The following is a 24,811-nucleotide window of genomic DNA, read 5'->3' as shown; positions in this document are numbered from 1 at the left end:
AAAAACGACAAATAGATTTCTATCTCCATAGCATATTTAAAAATTAAGCAAGAAGAAAGAAAGAAAAGTAAAAAAGGATTTTTATTTCATCCTTAAGCACTTTAGATTTTCTTCCTCCTCATTCTTGGTGCATTGTAACAGATCAGGAGAAAATAAGTCATAGAAATTTTACAATGCGGTCAACGTCTAAAAAATACAATTTCAAAGAAAAATATGTTGTGAATTGAAAAATTCATAATTAAATAACGGATAGAATTGGAATGGAAGTCATATTTTAACTTTCTGAAGTTTAGTAAAGCTAAAATCCTCCAATAGGAATACCTTTCTACGTCATTGACCAGTGGACGCAAACCGCTAAAACTGGGATCTGTAAAACAAGCTATGTCTCTTTCCCATCAGAGGAACATTCACAAAAAAAAAGTTGATGTTCTGTCCTGAAAATACCTTCTTGTGAAGCGAAGAAAGCTTTTAAGAAAAAAGTATTTACAAACTTCGTTTTTAAATTCTCATTGATCATGTAATATTGATTATTGAGCACATAAAAAAAAAAAACGAGTATAATTTTAAAAATTACTTACTTTTCTTCTTTTTTTTCAACTTTTTCTTCTGAAATGAGAAAAAAGTAAAGCTATTATAGTTTATCCAAAATATAGCAAATTAAAAATGTAAACAGTGAAATTACACTGAAAAATGCGAAATAAATAATTATTTTTTCTCAGCCGGATTTTCTACAATTTCAGGTATAGTACAAAAATAAAATTATTTACAAATTCGTCAATTCTGAAAACGTTTGATCCGTTTTTCATCAAGCACATTTCAAATGTACTCCAATTTGAAGAGAATTTATACAAGTAAAAATTCAGTTTTCTAAGTTGTAATAGTATGCTTTATATCTTTTGAAATTTATTACTAAAAAAAGTTATTCTTTGGAACAAAATACTTTTCATATCAACCAATTTTACTGCTTATTTTAATGTTACTTCAACCTCTTTTTTTTGTCTGGCATCAATAACTTATAAGATTTGTTAACAATTATTTTTAAACTATATGTTTTCCCCAGTTAATGAAAGTAAATCAAAATTTTACCCGACAAAATATTTTTACTCTAAGTATGTAAGACAAAAATTTTTTTATAATTGTGCCAAAATGCCAAAAAAGGAGACGTAACTAGTTTAACTAGTCTGTAAATTTAAGGATTATTTTAGAGAATTTGTGCATTAATTATTTTTGTATACATAAAAAGCATTATTGTTTTTTTATTTGTTTTTTTTAACAGTGTATTTTTTCTAGATCTCGCAGCTTCGGTGTTAGAAACAGTTGATCGGTGCAACGTTATTCTTGAAAACGTCTATAAACTATTTGTTATTTTGAGAGAGGAAAAAAAACTGACATTTTTACCCGACTGCGCGTGCGCGACGCAAAGGAGGGTAATGTGTTTAAGAGTCTATGTATGTATGTATGTTTGTTTGTTCTTATGTGGCTTTGTAGAGGCTAAACACCTTGGCCAATTTTGATAATTCTTACGTCAATCGATTTGTCTTAACCTTGGGAGTGTCACTAAATACACAACACTAATCAAAATGCCCCATATCAACAACTAGTCTCCATATTGTCAGTTCGAGATCGTGTCGCACGCTACCTGCGTGTAACACAGCATGTGACAAATGCAGGTAGCGTTTTCACTGCCTGAATTTTTTGTTTACTAAGTCTACTAGCTCGATTTTCGTCTCTAACATGTGCATTTGTTTGCGTTATACAGACTGTTTATATAGCTGTGGTTGATTTAATTTTGCACATTTTTAGCAAAGGTCAAACATATGTAGCTTTCAGCCGAGTAAGGTCCCTAGAGGGACTAATAATCAGTAGTTTAGACCACCGCAAGTTACTTAATAATCCTCACGATATAAAATCCTCTCTCAATAAAATGACAAAATTGCGAAATTTACTGTCTTTTTATCATAATAACTAAGACAATTAAAATTAGCTAAAAAGTGTAAAATAAAATATAATTATTAAATAAAAGCGAAAACTCGACTGCGTGTATGAACCAAAAACAATAAAAAGAAAAATATATAAGCCTAGTAGTTTAGGATGTTATTAATTACTACTGAATAACTATATCATTGATATAGCTTTATAATCGATACACACATGAGACAAATCATGTAATTCAAAAGCAAAATAGAAGGATCAACAGTCGGAGCTCGTTCAAATTTTACGGGGTTCCTTGATTGGTGAAAAAGGAATGGTCCTCGACTGTTGATCCTTTTGTGTATATCGATTATAAAACTCTTAATAGCGTAGTTATTCAGTAGCTAAACTACCAAGCTTATTTATTTTTTTTTCTTTTTAGGGTTTTTTTTTACGCAGGTGGGTTTTTTGTTTTATTTAATAATTATTTTTAAAGGAAAAATAACTCTTAAGTTTCAGCCAATGAAGATCTGTACTGCCTTTGCTGGGATATCATTTACAGGTAGTATGTTCTTGTACTAGTATTTTATCGTAAAGCATTTTTCAGTTCCAATTTATATTTTACGATTCATCTAATGACCTTTTTCTTTCATAGATTATGGGTGATTATGGGTTCTTTCTTAGCTTTTAACCTGCGTTGCAAGTTGCTGAAAAAATACTGCTACTTCGCATAGTTGTCTTTTGAGATTCCTAAATCTCTTATCACGAAACTAACAAAAAGTCTTTTTGTTCAGGTTTCGCTGAAGAACCTCAACATTTTCTTAACCAGTTACAACAGTACGATCAAAAAATGTCCAATGGATTAGAAAGTAATTGAGAATAAATTATTTGAATTCGATGCTAAAAACATAGCTATCCTTTTCGTACTCGTCTGTCATGAGAAATGGTATATTATATGTTTCTTCGATATGCTTATCACCAAAAATACTACAAAAAGAATTAAAAATACTCCCAAATAGATAGCTTCCTATTAATTGCTGGCTCCCCATGATTTTCTTGTATTGGCCAACGATGAGTACAAGTAACGACAAGTAGAACAAGTAATGACCAACTTCTAATCTAACCTACTTTTCTTGAACGCTCAAAATTGATCATCGCTCAAGTCTATTCCTGAACTTTGTCTAATAATCATCCGCTAGCTTAGTAATGTACAAAATCAGCTAATTTAGTACCTTCAAAATCTGCTAGAAGTACTAACTGAAGTATTGTACAAAATTACCAAATATATTACCTTCAATGTCTACTTGAACTGCTGTGGATGATATTTCTCCTTTCTCGTTCTTAGCAACCATCTTGTAATTGCCCTTGTCCGCCGTCGTGGGCTTGTCGATTTCCAAAGCTACAGCGAACTCGCCTTTGCTGACTTCCGTGATGCGGACCTGGTGCTTGCTGCTTTCTGACACCATGCTTGATTCCTTGAACCAGGTGCATTTGGGTTTAGAAACTGAGGAGACTCGGCACTCGATTATCACAGTCTTGTGAATTTCTTTTCTGATAATCTTTGGCTTCTCTTTGATGACTGGAGCCACTGTAAAGGGTAGAAATGTGCTTGTATAATTTCTATATCAAGTGTATTAACTAAAATAAACATTTTACTGCCGAAATATTTTGAATTGAAAGAATTAAAACAATAGAGTGGTGCAAAACATCTTCGAGGTAATATACGAAAGTTAATGAAACTTTGTCGAGTGTTTCTTAGAGTCGAAATAATAACACTATGAGAATAAATGCACCTTGAAGAGAATACAACTGAATGTTAAAAAAAAAAAAAAAAACATGAAAATTTTGCACTTAAAATTTTTGTTTCAGAATTTCTATTTGTCACGCTAGGAAAATTTTTGACATGCCTTAATTTCACTGCGAGGCAAAAAAAAAAAAAAAAAAATAGAAAATACCTTCAAGGTATTAATTTCTGTTGATTCTTATGAAAAAGGACATCCTTAATCCAAATATGACCACCGTTTCCCCAATCACGTCTCGCTTTTTAGAAATTTGGACATTTTTCAGTTTTTTACAGTTTTATAGTCATTTCTCTTTGGAGAGAAAAGGAGCTTTATATTGACCATTAACACTCTTTTGAGGGGTTAGAAAAGTTCAAAAGTATGAACATTTGGAGCAAGTTAGGAGAGTCATGCTAGCAGAAGCTATTGAAAATGGAATATACTATGTTTTCTACTAAATGACACAGCGACAAGTGGTGAACTATTTCTATACTGAATTATGGGAATCTACGAGGGTTATTCGTAAAGGTCCGATTTCTTATAAAAAATAAACAAACACAGATTTTTTCCAAAAACTTTTTTTATTTAATTCCTTACATATTCCTCTATTTTTCTACATAGCCACCATATTTGTTTAAACATTTGTCACAACGTTCTACAAGCTTTTGTATGCCTAAGTCATAGAAGTCTGCAAGCTGTGAGGATAACCAGTCTTGAACTACTTCTTTCACCTCGTTATCTGTAGCGAAACGCTTGCCACTGAGAAACTCCTTTAGGTAGCGGAACAAGTGAAAATCACTCGGCGCCAAGTCCGAACTGTATGGTGGGTGGTCGATCTGTTCCCATCCAAAAGATCTGATAAAATTTTGTGTGTGAATAGCAGGATGAGGTCTGTCATTGTCATGCAGTAAAAAACCCCAGAAGACAGAAGTTCACGTCGCTTATTCTGCATTGCGCGCCTATGTTTTGTCAGGGGTTCGACCGTATTTCACATTTGGCGAGTCGATCAATTGTTTTAAACATTTTAAGCTGACACTGTACAAAGAACACTGCATCAATACCAAAGGAAATGGTGTCGTTTGATGAACAAGGCATGCCGGTAGTCGGTACGCATGCGCGTTTCAATGTAGGTGTGACATTCAATTGGATACGGTGATGTACTTTTAAATGGTGTTTTACTCTTTAAAAAGTATTTTAACTTACATTCAATATTCAGGGTGAGATTGGCATTGCTTTCTCCATGTGCGTTTTTCACATTGCATTTGTACAAACCGGCATCAGTGAATTCCAAATTCTGTAAGAAAGAATAACATCTGAATATTTAGGAAAATATTTGCACTATAGGGTGCGCTTAGGTCACACGTCACGAACTAGTCTGCCCTTTGTCCCCCACGTGACGGTTCATATATTTTATTAAAAAGTAGTAAGTACTTTTAAAGGGAAATGACGAAATTTTTTGCATAAGAAAACAGACATCATAAGTTTAATTTGTAAAGCAGAAAACATGTGTTTATTACTATTTCTAATTATTATTTTTAATGAAATGTATGAGACGTCACGTGTGGAGCAAAATGACCGTTTTCCGTGAAATCGCCGTTATGCAGTTAATTTAACTAAACATGTGACACTACAGTGCTGGCCAAATTATTAGACTAAGACTGTTTTAAAAGCAAATTCTTTATTGATTACATAACTATAGACACATTAACGAATAGTGAAATAATTATCTGGCACGCACTGTATGCTTGTATCAACAGATAAAATAATCAAATTTCTGTAAACAATAACGGTTAGAATTTTCAATTAGATCCAATAACTTCCCATTCCATGTTCATCTATTGAAAATTACAGAGCTTAGCGATAAATTTGAGAAGGATAAAGCTTTCAGAATTGAAACTCAAACTATCGTGAAACAAAGTTACGTAGTCGTGTAAAATAATATTTACGTTGTCTATAATTAAAAATGACTTTTATTCATGAAGTATAAACATTGCAGTTAATGGATAATTTTGAGATGCGCCACATCATTTTAGACTATTTTCTTCAAAAAGGTGGAAGTATGCTAAATTATGTTTTTTTATGCAAATGTATGTACGGTTTACTTTCGAGTACTGTTCATAAACTTGTTTTTGATTTTAACAAACTCTTTCAATACTGTCTGACAATATACTAGTAGAAAAAGGCACGCCACTACCAATTAACTATACTCTGTACGAGTGGCACCCACACGGCTTTGCTCGTAGTAGAAAATTAAAAGGTCTTTTGGTTCGCCTGTATGTTTACAAATAATGTATGATGAATTTCTCGTCTATTGACTTGCCCATGTTACGGTTCCACGTTATGATGACTTGGTAATTTACTCGTCCATCTTGTGATAATTTTGCTTGGGAAAATGTTCTTAAAATTGGAATAGAAAAAGAACAAAATCGAATTTTCGAAAAATCGCTTCGAGATGCACACCTTCATGAACAAACTAATTCTGTGCCAAATTTCATGAAAATCGGCCGAACGGTCTAGGCGCTATGCGCGTCACAGAGATCCTGACAGACAGAGATCCGGACAGAGAGACTTTCAGCTTTATTATTAGTAAAGATGTTTTAAATGTTCTACTTTTTTTAAGTTTGTTTATACGCATGCATTCTTCAGCTTTAAAAAAAAAAAACGGATGTCTTTACCTTTAATTCCAGTACAATGTGGTAAACATCTTTCTCTTGTTTGATAGTTTGTTTTATTCGTGTGCTTTCTTTAACGTCTACCCCATCACACGTCCATTTGATATCCGGTTTTGGACTAGCCCTCACTTTGCACTCCATTATGATTCGGTTTCCGCCATCTTGTTGAGTAATTTTCGGTTTTTCAACAAATGTAGGAGCTTCACCAGATGGAGCTTTCTCCGCTAAAATATGATAAAGGCATAGAAACATTTAAATAAATTATTAAATACATCACGTAAAAAATTAAACTGTTCTTTCTTGACTTTGTAGTAGCTTTAATTATTTTCTTAACAATTAACACAAGATAAATACATCATTCAAATCATTTAAATCAGTCATATCATTCAAATGACGCAAATCATTCAAATGCAGCAAATCATTCAAATAAGAACTGAATAACACGGCACTTTGTTCGAAAACGTATCAATGTAAAACTTATGTTTTAATTTTTAAAAAGTATACCTTGAATGTCTAAATTCAAATTTGCATTCAGTTCGCCATGTTCGTTTATCATATGGCATTTGTAGGCTCCTCCATCGTCTTTCGAAGGATCCTGAGGAAAAGAATCAAATGTTGCATAATTCTAAGAAAGTATTTATATTGAATGTACTATTTTATAGTAGAGATGATCTCTTAATAACATTATATAAATAATAATATATTGAACAAACTTAAAATAATTTTTCTTAAGAGTATCTAATTTTAGAAATAAATTGCGGAGTTTGTTAGTCAATGGAATGTATATGCGCGCGTGTGTATGGGATTATTATATTTTAAGAATAGATTGTTTTTTTCAGAAAAGACTACAATCGTAAATTCACCATCTAGCTGCGTCCTTATATATATCTTTATATATCTTGTAATAAAGAACTATTAAAACAATTAATATTTAGAAGCTTTTGACATTAAGTTCATTATAATCTGTCTACTCTGGGCAACTGCAGGTTGCAAAGTAAACGTATGCTACTAAAGGTCGTTACTCTCAGTATTAAGCCGGTTAATTGTATTTCCTTTGAATGCGCAAAGTAGATGAAATTAACCAATGTGTTCCACTGAGAATTCTTTTAATTAATTTTTTTTAATTATCAATGAACATTCTGTATAGTGATAGGCTGTCTGAATGGTTCAAATAAAAAAACTTGCATCGTCGGACTGACAAAGGGTTTGAAATCAGTTGAAGTGATAAATATGTTAATTCTCAATAGCTGTTGTTTTATGTCCCCCGGTACAGGGCATGTAGACCAGGTCCATGATAACTGGTCGCAGAAGTAGTTCCGCAAGTCAATATTCTCCTTCACTCCACATGGACTACAATACATTCGATTATATGATCTGGAGAAGCAGGACGAGAACAAGGGCAAGATGAAAAAGTCTTGACTTTTTTACGAATTTCATACATAACCTCAATAGTACCATTACGTTGTGGAGCGTATGTTTTCTGTGAGAGACAAAATGCCATGATCTGCGACAGAGTTTACTTGTCATTTGTGAACAATCATTTAAATCTTCTTTCAGTAACGTAGCGTTTTAAAGCACCTATTTTTAATCATAATTTATTAAGTACTAGCTGTACCCGACGCGTGTTGCTACGCCAACAAAAAAATACATCATTATACTGATTTTCATGACAATCGGTTGAACGGGGCAGAAGTTGTTACTCTGCAGTGCCATCTGGTGGCGAGTGGCTTCAATGAGCATATTATGCACCTTCTCCGTGGAAAAATACATATATATATAGCAATTTCCATTATAATCGGTCCAGGTATCAAGTGAAGCCGTGACTATACTCAAATTTTGTACTCACGCAGTTTGCAAGTTCAATCAATCGCTAAAAATATCAAATAGAAAAAGTTTTAAATTCCCCCGTTGCATGAAAAGCCATAAAACAATAAAGAAAGAATTTATTTGTTCAAACTCAAAAAATGGCAACAGCTAACTTCTTATCAATGAGATCTTTCACGCGAATTAATTTCTGCAGCCGATAATTTTATTCGTATTTATCCAATGGATTGTGACTTAAATTGGAATAAAAAAAAGAACTATCGATCGGATGTTTTTCGAACTGGTCTATAAACATTCCCAGTACCAAAAATAACAAACGGTGAAAGTTTCAGCCAAATCTGCCGGGTAGTTTTTGAGTTCATGGATGACATACAGACAAACATTCATTTTTATATATATATAGATTATGTTTGCATCATCGCAGCCATTTTAAACATTTTCTTAAAAGAAAACGTGTTTTTTTACCTTCAATAAATTACATGTTTGAGAAGCACGTGCATCAAATAAATAGTACAAAAATAAAGGAGTCCGAAAAATACTCTGGGGCCTTTTATTTTTCTTTTGAATGGAAAAGTGCTGTTTTTTTTCCCACAAGGGGAAATATATACTACTACCCATTGTTCACAGTAGACAATAACGTATATATATATAATAATAACGTGTATATATATATATATATATATATATATATATATATATATATATATATATATATATATATAATAACTATAAAATATGTTCAGTAATTACGTACCTAAAATTTCATTTTAAGGTCGAATCATGTACTTACTCGTACTTCCAATGATACTGTAAACTCATCTCCGGACCCTTCAATAACTTTAGCTTGTACCCTATTAGTTTCTTTTACAACCTTAGTACCCTGGTACCAAGTGATCTTCGGAGCTGGTTTTGCTTTTACTTTGCATTGCATGATAATCAGCTTGCCGCCTTCTTTTGGAATGATTCGAGGTTTTTCTAAAAATTCTGGTGCAAGGCCTTCGCCTTTACCACTATCTGAAATTTTATAATCATACATTTTAACAAAACTGAAACAGAAATAATTGTTTTTATTAAAAGAATCAGTGTAAAATGAATAAATGATAATCGAGGTTGGATAGAATTCTAGTACATTACTTTTTGAGTCATGAAGAAACTTATAGAAATTCGATTCATAAATTTAGCTTATTGATGAGTAGAGTTTTTAGCTCATTAACTTCCATTAAATTAATCTAATAATTTAAAAGCACAGTTCTAAAATAACTTGTCAGAACACTTTGCTTCGGAAGTTCTATTTCAGGATCTGGACAAATACAGCTCCGATAATTTTCAGAAAAGTTAACTGTGACGTTAACTCCTACAAAGTATTGCATTCCATGCTTTGTAATTCAAGATCTATTGACTGTTCTGTCACGTTGTGTCAAGTCAAATTGGTGCACAAAATGTTAGTCTGCACTGCATTAACTACTTAAAAGTTATATATCTCCCCATATTTTCAATAAAAATTAAGTATAAGTTGACCACTTGCGGTGCACTACTTTAGTGGTCAACTTTAGCAGGTTTTCAACTTATAGAGGTTGAATTATATGATAAGATCTAATTCTGTGCCTGAAAATAGCGGTCAACTTAGACAGGTGGTCGACTTACAAGGGTGGTCAACTTTACAGGTTTTACGGTATATGTTTTACAGTTAATTTTTCATTTGTACCTACATTACTATTCTTTTGTTGCAGCACAAAGTTCAGTTAAAAAGAAGCGTTCATATTGGGGCACAACACTGACCAAGTACAAAATACACTTGCTTAATTTCATGCCCAAACCAGGAATAAGTCCTGTCCTTGATCTAGTTCTACAATCGAGTCTCCTCTTAATTGTAAGAGACATTTATTAGAAGTAACAAATGATTTCTCATTTAAAGCAGATGAAAAAGCATTGGAGATGGGTAAAAAATGTACTACTCGAAAAAGTAGTTACTTCCTAAGCTACTTATAATTTTTAGTTCAAATGACACAATCTGCAGTGTCGTACTTTACAGCATCTGCAGCGCCCTGCAACTGAACTGGTGCAACAGTGCATAGGAGGCAAAAAATGGCAACAGCTTACGTTGGCAGATATCCGTTTTAACATTTCTTAGAAACTAACGTCATTGTTTCGGTGTTATTTGTAACGGTGTATTATAACGAACTAAAAGTAAGTTTTGCAACGTGAAAAAATCCGTTACACAAGTATCGTATATAGTGTGTTAAACGAAATTCCTTACCCTAAACACTGCAACAAAAAAAATATAAGTTTTGTAATATCTTTACTTCAAATATATTTCCGTGTCTCAAAACTTTTGAATACAAATTTTATGATAGTTGCAGTCAATATTTTCGTTTTTTATACATTTCACCGGTACGGGGTGGGAGAGGTGAGCTTCACCTTCTCATTCCCCTCGCTCGAAGTCAAATGGCAAAAAACATACGCTTTTCAAAAATATAATGCAAAAGGTCTAACAAAATGTCTGAAAATTTGGATTGTGCATTAAAAATTTGTAAAAGTATCATTTAGATGCAGTCTATTAGAGAGGTTTTCTCTTTATATTTAGAATCTCTTCGTTGTTTGTTTAATTGTGCATATTAACACAACAGTGCGTAGGCGTGTGTTTGCAAAGACTGAGGTTTCTTTTAAAATGATTAAGTCGATTATAATACCAATTGTTATTTTTCGTACACTGTAAGCGATTTATTTTTAAATCGTAAGTACCAACAATTATATACACGTATCCCAAACGAAAATTTAAACTAACCTTGGAAGTTTAGAGCAATGTTTGCATTGCTTTCTCCAAATTCGTTTATAGCATTGCATCTGTAGTTGCCTCCGTCCTCTGTAACTGGGTCCTGAAATATTTGAACAATTTCAAAATGTGGATAAAAAAATAACATCAATAGTTTGAAATCTTAGCAGCTTAAGTAGATGTTTTTTAAGTCTGATAAGGTTTAAATAAGGGGGAAGGGAATTTCAATAAAACCTTGATTTGAAAAAAAATTGTGATATTATTTCTTTTTTAAAACTTATGTCTTCCATAGAGTGTGCTTTTCTTCGATACTAAAAAACTTTGATTCAAAAAGCAGACATCATTGTGGATTAAAAATTTAATTTCAGAAAAACAGTTAAACCCTTAAGGAACTCTTCAGAGTTGAAAAAAAAAATTCTTATAACTGTATAAAGTATACTAATGAATAATTAAATTTCTAAATAGTAAAAGAAAAACGTATTAATGAGGTACTGCGTTAATTGAACGTTATTTCCCAACTCGAGAACAAAAACCACACCTGGACGTCCCTATCTCCTGACCGAACATCATTGACGCACTGAAATAACGTGGATAAAATAGCCTGGACTTTATTTTAGCGAAGGAGTTATATTGCAGTAGGTAACTTTTAATTGTTTATAGCTGTGTGTTTTGCGCGAAGATAAAGAAAACTTAATTAAAAGACGATAACGCATTTATTGCACAGAAACATTTTCAGTTAGGAAGAATCTGATCATTAGAAGGCAATACATTTGCACGGATATAACTGTAATAGGACTTTATGATCATTTATAAACATCAACATAAGCGGAAAATTTTTTCAACAAGGAAAAAAAATGATATTTGAATTAAAGAACTTGAAAAAGGCTTACTAACTTATTGTAAAATTTTAGAATCAAAAGAAATATTTTTGAGAAAAACAAAATATTTAGTTAGGGATTGAGTGTAAAGTAATAGTTACAAAGACAATCACACTATTGTTTCAAAAAAGCTCCTTTCGGAAATAAGATTACAAATTTACAGTGAGGTGCACATAATGAGGAATTGTGTTCATGAACTTTTCTATAAGATTTGTGGTGCATTAAATGACATAAGAACTGCAGGAAATCAAATTATTCAAAAATTAAAAATAATCATGTACAAATGTGACTAGTTTGGAAAGTTTTTAATGTTGATTTCAATGTCAAAAAATAGTTGAATTTGAGCACACAATCTCAATGAAACAAAATTATAAAATCTTACCCTAATTTCAAGCGTGAGTTTATATGTGTCAGCTCCAGTGCTCTTTTGTTGAATTTTGTGCCTTTTCCCATCAACAATTTTCTTTGTGTCATGATACCAAACGATGTCTGGCATTGGATCTGCTTCGAGTATGCACTCCAGTACCAGTGCTTCTCCTTGCTTAATGGTCGGTTTCTGTGGGAAACGTGGAGCTTTCCCTTTTGGAATTCTGGAATAAAAGAACATATTTAATTTGCATCATTGTTTCAGCCTTCTATAGTACTAAACACCATGTTATTACATTCTTCTTCTCTACATTAGTATAAAATGAAGTCTCCAAAAAGCGTCTGTGTGTTTGAACCCTCAAAACTCGAGAACTAGTCGGTCGATTTCGCTGAAATTTTCTAATTCGTTTCTGCAAGTCCTGAAAAGTTTTGAAAACCGGTTCGAAAAACAATCTATGAATAAGTAGTTCTTTTTTTATTCCAATTTAAACCTAATTGTCACAAAAATTCTCGAGTATGTGGGTGAAAAATTACTTGCACATAGTAACATTGCATATCGTTGGAAAGGGTAGAATTTTCCGCGTTCTACGCAATTTGTTTCAACGCTCTTACTTAATTACGGCGGGAGTTAGCGTTTTTACTTCAAATTCTTTTAGGCTTAGCTCAAATTTTGGCACTACTTTCTTCATTACATCTATCAATAAAAGATGAAGGAATGGTCCCACAGATTTCCTTTTGACACCGTTGGAAAGAGGGACATTTTTTACTCCAGATCTATCTCGACCTTTGGCGAAAAACTGAGCTTCTATCTCCAAAGGAAAAATAGTTACAAGCCTTTTTAAGTCAAGTTCAAAAAATCTCATATCCGTTCAAATTGTTAACTTATTTTTTTCGCATTTTAATTCCTTAAACTTATTTTATTTTGTGTTTGCATGGTTACGCTTTTTGAATCCATCTTTCTCGATTGAAATTCTTAAAAGTATTTTAATATCTGTAGTCATTGATTTTAAGGGAAATTTTGCATGATGCTTTCTTTTTAGTTCAGCCTGATTGCTGAATATACGTCACTTGACACAATTTTTATTCGGGCGAAGACAGGCAATGCAGCTAGTTATCTATAAATGCATAGCTATCGTTGCTACTCTACTTGTTACAGTAGATGGTATTATTTTTTCATTAGCTTTACCTTTTAGTTTCCATTGTCTATTACAAAAATATACGAAAGTATTAGCTTTTATAGGAAACACGATATCAATGAAACTTTGCATACATTCATAACCCACTAGTACTGCGTTCACTTTCAATATTAAAGGAAATATTTCTTGTTCACGTACTTAACATTAAATTAGCTTATTTTATTTACCAAACATAAAAAGATCCGTTTGCAGTTAAATGTTTGAAATAAACATTCTTGCTGTAGTGCTTTAACTGCTCCAGTAGATTGTGGTTATTTCATTTACACAAAAAACATTTTTTATTAAGACTTTCTGAATAATGTACAATAAGTGACTTGATTTATGTTCAAAGTTCATTTCAAACTAGTTAAATTGAAATGTACATAATATACGTTCATGGTTATTTGAAATTCATACTTAAAAAATATTTTTACAGTCGACATTTCCTGATATTGTAATCTCACATTCATGAATCACATTAAAGAGCGGAAATTTTCAATAAGCTGGCATAAATTTGTATCTTCGATCTATTTTAATGGTCCAGCAATAAATGCTTCTCAAAAAAGTTATTTAAAAGTTACATTAAGTTTTAAGACCTGTCGAAAATTTAGTTGTTGAGTTTTTCCTTCGACTATCGCATCAATATTTAACGGTATCGTTTAACTCCACAACGTACGGTTAGTAAGGAGCTTTTTTTAAGGTAATAAAATAAGTTCCTATTTAGCAGATATATAGTTTTGAACCAAATCACCCGTGGTGTTAGGACTAGCTGGTTTGTTTGTGTGTCCCTGGTTATCTAAGTTTCAAGGTTAATATAAAAAAGCGAGAAACTTCAGCTTTTCTTAGAGCCACTACATATCTCAAAGACTTATTAACTTATTGTAAAACTTTAGAAAAGAAATATTTTTGAAAAGAACAAAATATTTAGTTAGGGATTGAGTGTAAAGTAATAGTTACGAAGATAATCATGCTATTATTTCAAAAAAGCTCTTTTTCGGGAATAAGATTAAAAAATTTACAGTGAGATGCACATAATGAAGAATTGTGTTCAAGAAGTTTTTCTGTATAATTTGTGGAACAACACTCATTATTTCATGCTCAAGGAAGCTCTCTATGACAGTGGTGCCTAACTTTTAATTATTTTTAACCAATTTACACCCTATACTAAGATAGTTCTCATTAACCAGACTACATATAAAATTAAAAAGTATTTTTAAATTTTCTGGATAACATATTCCCTTATTATACAGGAAACTTGAAAACAATGAAAAAATAAAAAAAGAAAAACAATAATAAGACAAGAATCGTTATCATTATTTGGTGCTTATGTTATAAAAGCAAACTTTGCATACATTAACCAGAGTCGAAATTTTCTATTTGTTCTGAATATTTGGATCAAAATTACATCGGATTTTGGATTACAACGTGTCTGATCAAGGTTTCAAATTTGTTACATTTAACAAAACCAAAGGTCACATGGGTGAACTTCACCGGTCGCATGTGATCCTTTGCGCCATAGGTTAAGTACCACTGCTCTATGAAGTCCAAATATGGTTTTTGTGACAAATTATTCTTTCTTGCAAAAACTTAGTTATCCTAATATAGTTTTGCATTACATTACCTGTGCTCAACTTAGCGTAAGAGGGAGAAAATCTTAGTAAATGTTTGAAAGAGATCGCTTGTTGGCCAAACTATGAATTGAAAGATGTGAAGAATGTAAAGTAGAATTTAATAAACATAAGTAAGGAAAATAGTAATCAGAAGTACTTACATTTTCGAACACTAAAAAGAACTGTAACATTTACCTGTTGTTTTAAAAATTAAACCAATAAATTGAGAAAGTAAAATAATTTTAGACATAAGAGATGTCCGGAGAAGTAGATAAAAGACAAAATCCAATCACTTACTGTGGCTTGTCATCTAAAAAAAAGAAAGAGAAAGAATTACTTATACTGAAATTAATTCTACAAAAAATCACTTCTTATATTTATGAAATTAGGGAACATGAAGCAGTAGCATCTCTTGATATGTTAAAAAAATCTTATTGATCTCAATTTTTACCGGAAGATTAAATTTTTTAAAGGACTTTCAGTTATTTATATGCAAGAAAATTGTTATAATATAGTTTGAAACAGAAAAATATGCAAAATTTTATCGAAGTCGAGAAAATAAGCATGCATTTTTTTTATTTTAAAAAAGGTTGTTTAAAATTCTATTTTTATATAGAAAACGGAATTCTGGTGTGACAACGTTCTAAATTCTCTTGAGGGAGTCTAAAAAGGCAATACTACTTACTATGACGGAATTTAGGTATTCATAATTACCTTCAAAATTTAGAGTAATGTTCGCATGGCCATCCCCATGCTTGTTTTTAGCAACAGCTTTGTACTCTCCTCCATCGGCACCGGTTACTTTTTGTACTTCTAATGAAACGATGTGGTTGTGCTTGTCTGAAATAAGGCCATATTTGTACCTGCCTCCTTCTGGGATTGGTTTGCCATTGTGGAGCCTGTAAGGATTTTTTTCAGATGATACCAGAAAAACATTGATGGTGATGCAGACAATACATAATAATGTACTGAACAAATATTTCAAAATTAAAGATAAGTATTGAAAACGAAGCTCTGTAGATTAGAGCATTTATGAGATAGTAAAGCAAATTTGAAATGGTAACATTATACAGGTGTTTCAGAGTTACAAAATTCAGATTCTATCGCAATTGCGTTTTCTAAATATTTTTGTAGATGTAAAACACATCTATAAATTTTGCTTGGATTGCAAATTCGTAAAAAAAAAAAAAAAATGCGCCTTGTTTTTCAAAATTGTGCAACATCAAGTAAAGGTTCTTCAAGAGTTTAGTAAATTCTATCTTCATTCCGATTGTCATATAACAATAATATACAATCCATTATTATAATATACAATCTTTTAATGCAACCCATTTAACACAAATTTTTTTCCAGCGTACTTATAAACCAGCTATCATGAACATTTGGGAACAGGCTATATGTGAGAGACCTACTTTATGCCACACAAAACTTGAAAAATGCATTGCCTACACGTCCTTGGTTTAAAAGGACTATTTTTTTTAGTGCAGACGGTTTTTGAGCTTCGATATAAATTATGTAAAAAGACGATAAATGTTTAAAGTTTGTACTTCATTACAATCATGACAGACCTTTACTTATGATATGCACGCTGTGATTGTTATTGGATTTTGTCGTAAATGAAAGACATTTACTTTGAAAACTTAGAAAATGTTCTATGCGGACTCCTTCGTATGGGCTATTAACACATGTAATCATCGCAACAAATGCAAAACATTTAGTAGGTGGCTGTTATTACCATTGTATTGTGGGTTTGGGGTCAGCAATTAGTCTGCACTCAAATGTGACTTTGCTGAAGTTATCGGCTCCTTTAATGGTAGGCTTCTCAGTAAAAACAGGTCTGGTCCCTTCGGCTGGAACGCCTTCATCTTCACCTGAACAAAATAAAAATTAATGGTAATATGCATGTGGAAAAGTCACATGGTTATTTTATAGCTAAATACAGCACATAAGCACACACACTCTTAAAAACAAAATTTCATCATCCAGCAAAACCAATCCAGAGGCTTAAAAGGGCAACTCGTGTCCAAACCCAAAGTGAGAGAGGTCTTTCTTGAGCTTAGTTTTTCTAAAAACACCTAAAACATGAAATGCAACGCCAGCTCAGTCAATTTCAGCCGAGGACTTCAGTTTCGTGCTTATTAGCACTCATCAGCTCGGTATAGGAGTGACGGAGCTGGAGGTGGGAAACTCTTAAGGAAGCCAAGAGTGCCAACCAAACTGGTAGCTAATACAGAATTAACACTGACCAGACGAGTGACCGAAACTCGAATATTGAAGGCAAAGCAGGGGTTTCTCACCTCCAGCTCAGTCACTCCTATGCCGGGCTGATGAGTGCTAATAAGTACGAAACAACAGTCCTCGGCTCGAATTGACTGATCTGGCGGTGAATTTCATGTATTTCTGCCATACCCTAGGCTACAGGGCGGTAACTTACTGAATATACCTAAAACATGATTCAATTTTTCACCATTAATATAATGTTTCATAAAGATCATGCATTGTTTGCATGCATTTAAAAACACCATTAAACAGTGAAACTTTTCCAAAATGATAGTCGCAAATGATGCTCTGCTAGATTCATGCTCTGACTATCCTATCGCAATAAACATTAATAGTGCATGAAAGTTTGTAACAAAAATTTAAAGAGAGATAAGAAACAAGATTTCTGTTTAAAGAAAAAAAAAAAAACACTTACTATCGAAATTCAAACTAATGGAAGCATGACTTTCACCAAGTTCATTCTTGGCTAAAACTTTGTATTTTCCGGCGTCTTCAATGGTTACATCATTAATTTCTAACGTAGAAAAATAAGCATTTCCATCTTTGTCGAGTTTAACCTGAAATTAAATTCAAGCACATAAACACAGGTTACCATAACAAACTATTTACATATTTTGAACAGCCATTATTTTCATTTTACACCATAAATGAATAAATTTATGAAAAAAGTAAGGTTTAAATTAAATAATATACAGTAAACTCCTGATTATTCGTGGAATTGAGTGGCACAAGATCCGCGGATAATAAACATTGCGGATAAACCAAAACAGGCAAAAATGAGGGACTAATAAGAGGGAAATTGTTGTTCCTCAAAAACTTGGCTGTATACTTTGGTATAATACTTTCTACAAACTACCAGAACTTAACATGAATAAAGAAGTGTCTGTACTGTGAAGAAAACGCAATAAATTAGTAAATAAATAAATAAGAAAACAAAAACAACTGGGTTTATATCTCAATTTTTCAACAAAAAAAAAAAAAAAAAAAAAAAAAGAAAGAAAGAAAGAAAGAAACGGCCATTGGTGTTTTCTTTTTGCACACTGAGAAAAATGAAGTTCTCAAAAATGAGTACATTCATGCTTTCAAATTTTCTTGAAACCTTTTGTTTCAAATATGACCACCCATATTTTCAAATAGTGTACTGAATTATTTCATACTCAAAAATGACTACATAGTACTCAGTTTTGAAATTATTACATATTCAAAAATGAGCACACATGTTGATTTGAGTATTTGAATGTTTCAAATTTGAATACCACGTAGTCGGAGCTATTTTGCCTCACGATATGCTCAAATTTGAGTATTTTTTCGTCATTTTTGAAATTGTTGTTTTTAGAGAAGAACGAAAATACATGTTGTGTGCTGATTGTTAAATGACTTGCGGATAATCGGGAGTTTACTGTAGTTAGTTTTTATTTATTTATTTATTTATTTATTTTGTTAAAAAGGTACTTTTAACTGCGATAAAGCAATCTATAACTTTGGCTCATTTTTTTCGGCAACGGACAATGATAGTCATAGCTCTTAAGGGGACCGGGAAACAAAAATCGTTAAATTTTACATTTTTTTTTTAAATTATCGTTTCAAAAACTACTCCGTTTTTTTCTACTTAAAAGGACGTTTAAATCTTGTTTCTATCTTAATTAGAACGAAATATATAATTTTTTTGTGGCATGCATTTAACTAATATTGCTTTTAACTTGAAAACTTTGAACGCGTTTTTCGCCATGTTGCAGTTTTTCCACATTTCTTGCATTCAAACTGTTATAAGTCAGGAACAGATAAAGATAAAGTAATGAAATTTGAAGCATAACTTTTTCAAATAATTTACTTTAATTTTTATACTGCGAATTTTTTTTAAAAAAACTTTTACTACCAAAATCATATTTTTTATAGTATCTTCGAATTTTTCAAAATTTTTCTTCAAATATTTTAAATTTTTATTTGAATTAATATTTTAAAAATCGCAGAATAAAAATTAAAGCTTAGATATTTGTGCATAATTTTTTGAAAAATATATGAAAACTGACCAAGAATACTTTGAGTTATAGCAGTTTAAAGCAACCCCATTTAAAAAAAACAACAAATTAAATTTAAATTAATTTTTTTAAATATTTATGCTATGATTTTGCTTGTTAAATAGATGGTGAATCAGTGTAAAAAATTTCAAAACTCTTAAGCATTTAATTAAAAAAAAAATCAAAATGTGCCCCGGACCCCCTTAATAACCAATAAGACAGGGCTTAACAGCTTTCCTATGCTCTGAAGCTTAATTTACAATTTACACTCATAAAGCAAACATCCACAACTAGCAGGAGTTATACCAGACGTCTTCAACTTCCTTTACGCAAAAACCTAGGGTTCCCTGGAACTTTGGCAGGGGTTCCACAAATGATCTCTTTTTGCCTAATCAAAGCGCCGAAACTTTGCTAAAATTTTAGTTTTTATGAACGATTAAAATCTTAAAGGCTGATTACTTCTGAAATAAAACAAATGAAATATTTCATTTATAAATTAAAATTATTTCATTCGAAAAAAATTTTTACGGTAAAAAACAATCAAAACTAGTCCTTAAAAAATTATTTTTATTAATTGGTTATAATTTAAAACAATGATTTTTTTTTACTCATAGAAAATATTTTAGAAGACTAAAATCATTCCATTAGCTACTCATTTATCATTATCTCTCTAAGATGTTTGTATTTATGCTACAATAAAAACTATTCATAATTTTGTAAATTTGATTACTTTGATTCCATGCTACAAACTAATTTCGTGCCAAATTTCATAAAAATCGACCGAACGATCTAGGCGCTATGCGCGTAACAGACAGAAATCCAAATATCCAAAGATCCAGACATACAGACTTTCAGCTTTATTATTAGTAAAGAAAAAATAATATTTTTACAATCAAAACGCGAATATATTCTTTGACGCACCCTCCATGCTATTTTTTACTCACTCAGAGGTTGTCCACAAAATGTTGTAACGTTTTGAATTATAAGGAGAGTCCTTAAATTGTGAAAATTCATGAGAATAGCAGGGAGTGGGTAACAAGAATTGTGGCCAACATTTTCCTGCAAATAAAAACCGTTTGTTTATTTACAATGTGTTTACCTGACATAGGTTGGTATGTTTTAAGGGGAGCGGCTGGCACTTACATAAAATGTAAGTGCCAGCCAACCATTTACATTCAAAATTATGACAATCTTGTACCAAAATCCAGTGCAGCACTTTTCCCTTCTTTTTTCTTTCAAAAAACAATCATTAAGGCCTCCACGATTTCAAAGAGACGTAAATTTTAAGAGAACGGAACGGAGCTAACGCTCGAGCATTCCTTTTCACACTATGTTTAACTTTAGAACTATTTTAAACATAATTAAGTGTGGATACACTGACTCTAGAATATGGATAAAAGCCAAAAATTGTTTTCGTGACCCATGAAAAGGTTTTTGCCTCTTGAGTGGATTTGATCTTTTTACAACATCTCGTTAAAACTCCATCACACTTGAAAGCAGAGTCGTGTCTAAACGGCATCAATGAAAAATTGATTCAAGACTGAAATTGCTTAAAACTAACCAAGAGTTTTCTGCTTGAGAAAAACACTCTATCAATGCATAAAAAATTAGCTTCCGCAAAAAAACTTAGTTTCATCCTTGAAACCTTATGCGGGTGACATTCATCTCCTCCCTCACATCTGCGTGGATTGATAAAAAGGTTCCTTGTCACCCCGAAACATGTCTCTGGGATATTTTAGAAAATTTGCGCTTTATTAACGCATTTTTATAGTTTAGTTTTTATTTTTCCACATTCAAGTGTGTACCGTTTTTGAACCTGGTACTATTTTGAATTTGAGTACCATCTAGCTGTGGTTCGAGCAACTTACGATGCACACATTGAGATCTATTAATGAAAATTATTGCTCTATCTTTACTAATAATAAAGCTAAAAGTCTCTCTGTCTGGAGGATGTCTATCGGATGTCTATATGTGTTTCTGGATCACTGTGACGCGCAAAGCGCCTAGACCGTTCAGTCGATTTTCATGAAATTTGGCACAAAGTTAATTTGTAGCATGGAGGTGTGCACCTCGAAGCGATTTTTCGAATATTCGATTTTGTTCTTTTTCTATTTCAATTTTAAGAACATTTTCCGGAGCCAAAATATCAGAAGATGGACGAGTAAATTACGAAATTATCATGACGTGGAATGGGAGAGCGAAGGAACATAGCCAATTGACGAGAATACATCATCCATTATTTGTAAATATACAGACGAACCGAATGACCTTTTAATTTTCAAATACGGGCGAAGCCGTGCTGGTACCACTAGTGTTTAATAAAATGATTAAACACCGCACATGACTAGGGATTGCAATACCGATACCGAATACCGGTATTTCGAGAAATTTTGCAATTTCGCAATACCGGTATTTGCTGAGCAATATACCGGTATTTTCGGTTTTAGCTGAAAATAATAAATAGTTTTAACTCAAAAATTTTCAATTTAACTTATTAAATATCTACTTATACTTTAAGTGTATTTTCCCATGATACAGAATCGAAATCAATCTATTGATGTAAAAATTTAGCTTCAAGAGCATGAACTAATAAAGTTTCATTAAACAAAAGTATTTTGTGCACCAGATATTTATTTTTTCCATTTCCCTGAGCGCTCATTTTCCCTTTTGGAAAAGTTCATTTCGAGTGTAATTTTGAATGCCCCCCCCCCCCCACTTGTCCGATGAACAATTTATTCAAACCATCAATTACAGGAGTGTTTTATGATTTTTTTTCTTAAATACTTATCTCAACTGCACTAAATTCTGACAAAAACTGCTTCTTGTTAGCATTACAAATGGCAATTTGTTGGCACCAGTATTGGTTTGCTGTGCCGTCTCGCTATTTGGCTTCATACTTGGCAAGATAATATTTAGTACATATTGCCTTAAAATTTTGCATAGAGGAAAAACATAAATATGTTCCACGAATTCAAAGATATTTTCAGATATTTACATAATTATAATTGCAAAGGATTTTGCAAAGAAAGCTAAAACGAATAAGAGAAACCAACAAGATCAAATTTAGTCAAGTTTATCGTAAATTTCAAACCAAATGGCTGATAAAAAGTAAATACAAACCCCTCTTGTTCAAGAGAAAATGTTAATATTAGAAAAGTATCGTCTCTCAGGAAAGAAATTTCAACTAGCTTTAAATTAAAAAAATAATGATAATATACACAATACGAAAGAAACACACACACAAAAGGGTTTATCCAAAAATGGCATGCAACAAACCAAATTTTTTGGAAGATAAAATACTTGTAGGCAATTAAATTAGAGGAGGTGTATCACTTATTGTTAACAGTCCTGCGTGAATTCAGAAAGAGTAGTTTCAACTGTAGGAAAGTTGAGCACTAAAATGAGTTCCAGGCTTAGAGACAATTCAATAGATGCATTATGTTTTTTATTGGTATTGATTTTTTATTTTGACATTTGTTCCTTCATTTTATATTTGTTCTTTCAATACGTTTTCATAAAAATACAATTTTTGTACAAAATTATAAAATAAAAATACTTTTAGGCAATTAAATTAGAGGAGGTGTATCACTCATTGCTAACAGTACCTGCGTGAATTCAGAAAGAGTAGTTTCAACTGTAGGAAAGTTGAGCACTAAAATGAGTTCCAGGCTTAGAGACAATTCAATAGATGCATTAAGTTTTTTATTGGTATTGATTTTTTATTTTGACATTTGTTCCTTCATTTTATATTTGTTCTCACAGTACGTTTTCATAAAAATACAATTTTTTGTACAAAATTATAAAATGTGGCAACGAAACAATATGTTTTCAAGCAATTGTTGAGAAACTTCAAATTATATTATATATTCCGGTAATAATTTAATATTCCGGTATTTCCTTTTAAAAATACCGAATACCGGTATTGAATTTTTGATCCGGTATTGCAATCCCTACACATGACGTTTGTTTTATAACTGTAACGATACTGTGATAACGTAAAATTACTTTTTTTTTTCCTTTTTTTTTTTTACATTTTTTTACGATGTCAGAAAAAAAAATCTTTAACCTGTAAGTATTATTGCGCAAACAGCATATTCATACAAGAATTTGTTGCTTTTCTACGAATTTTTAAAATATGTCAAGGCTTTTTTAGACCTCCGTATTTTCTTCAAGCCAAGCTCAGTATTTTATTTTATTTTTATTTTAAACCAATGATACCTTCGTACCTGCCATTTCTAGCTTAACCGATGAAGGGTACCATGGTGGTTGAGGGGGAGGGAAAGAAACTGAAGGGAAAACTTGAAATACATATACATATCGCATATACGCACATACCTATACACACACATACATATACATATATATATACACACATACATACACATACACACATACATACATACATACACACATACACACACATACATACACATATATACACATATATATTTAAAAAAACATATATATAAGGGGGAAAAGGCTTGAAAAAGTTAATAGGTCAAAGTGCTATATTGGGGCCAAGTAACTAGGAATTAATGAGAGAGAATACTGTTACATATATATCCTCGTATAAAATAAAAATATTAACAGAAAAGTAAATATACAAAAATACTTATAGTAAAAAGACTCTTGGTTAAAAGGTTGCATATATCCAAATTGAAATGCCTGATGGTAACGGCCCACTGTAAACATGCCTAATAACAACATTTTCAAAAAAGAGGAAGAAACGGCTTAGTGAAACCTAATACGCGTATTTGTTTCTTCCACCGATGTTTACAGAAGAGGATGAGAAGAAAGGCTAAAAATTGGCTTTCATTTTGGAAATTAAGTATGTAAAACTGGAATAATATAATATAATAGTGACGAAAAGAGTTACAATAAAAGGCATATTATGTAAAAGAGCAAACCGGTTGTAGCAAGAGTACTCGAGGTACTACGACGGGCTTTCTCTTTTTCTCCCTTTTCTTTGAAATATAATAGTAATGACAGTAAAGGCAATGGTGGAAGACAGGGCCGTTGCGGATTCACAAGTGGTACATGTTTCTGCTTTTGGTACCATAAATGAAGTCTCTTTTTGGAGGTCATTGTTTAGAGTTGTCAAAAAAAAAAAAAAAAAAACACATAGATTTTTGAAAAAAATGGTGCGTGGTGAAAGAAAAAAAATAGTCGTTATTTTCAGACATGAATATACAACACTTATTTTCACCTAAAAACCTTTTTTTTTCTTATGAAAAGTTCGATTAGAGGGAGGGGGAAATCAAATTAGAAACTCGCTTACCTTACAGCGTGCAGATTCCACAACAGGATTACTATTGTGAAACCAGAACACTTGGGGTTTAGGGTCGGCTAGAATTCGGCTTTCGAAGAGAAGTTTCCTGCCTTCATCTTCTTGGCGAATTGACGGCTTCTTCGAAAATGTGGGAGGAATGCCATCGGTTTGGCTGCAACGAAAAATAAATTTATGAAGAAATGCATATAGAACGATGTCGATACAATGTCAGTTATACTAGTCATACACTCAAT

The 24,811-nt window shown here is 31.9% G+C and overlaps 1 protein-coding gene across 1 annotated transcript in view; it reads right to left on the bottom strand.

The window, feature by feature from the left end:
• LOC129224536 (twitchin-like) overlaps window positions 1–24,811 on the bottom strand; it is a 380,173-nt gene that overhangs the window by 242,936 nt on the left and 112,426 nt on the right. The window contains 13 exon segments of the mRNA XM_054859008.1: window positions 579–606; window positions 3,203–3,499; window positions 4,896–4,986; window positions 6,368–6,588; window positions 6,869–6,959; window positions 8,979–9,202; window positions 10,974–11,064; window positions 12,222–12,429; window positions 15,288–15,300; window positions 15,705–15,889; window positions 16,726–16,861; window positions 17,686–17,827; window positions 24,567–24,729. Of these exon segments, the coding sequence (XP_054714983.1) occupies window positions 579–606; window positions 3,203–3,499; window positions 4,896–4,986; window positions 6,368–6,588; window positions 6,869–6,959; window positions 8,979–9,202; window positions 10,974–11,064; window positions 12,222–12,429; window positions 15,288–15,300; window positions 15,705–15,889; window positions 16,726–16,861; window positions 17,686–17,827; window positions 24,567–24,729 (1,890 nt within the window).

Source organism: Uloborus diversus, chromosome 6 (assembly GCF_026930045.1).
Source record: "Uloborus diversus isolate 005 chromosome 6, Udiv.v.3.1, whole genome shotgun sequence".
In the NCBI taxonomy this organism is placed as follows: domain Eukaryota; kingdom Metazoa; phylum Arthropoda; class Arachnida; order Araneae; family Uloboridae; genus Uloborus; species Uloborus diversus.
This window is presented reverse-complemented; position numbering and strand designations above follow the sequence as displayed.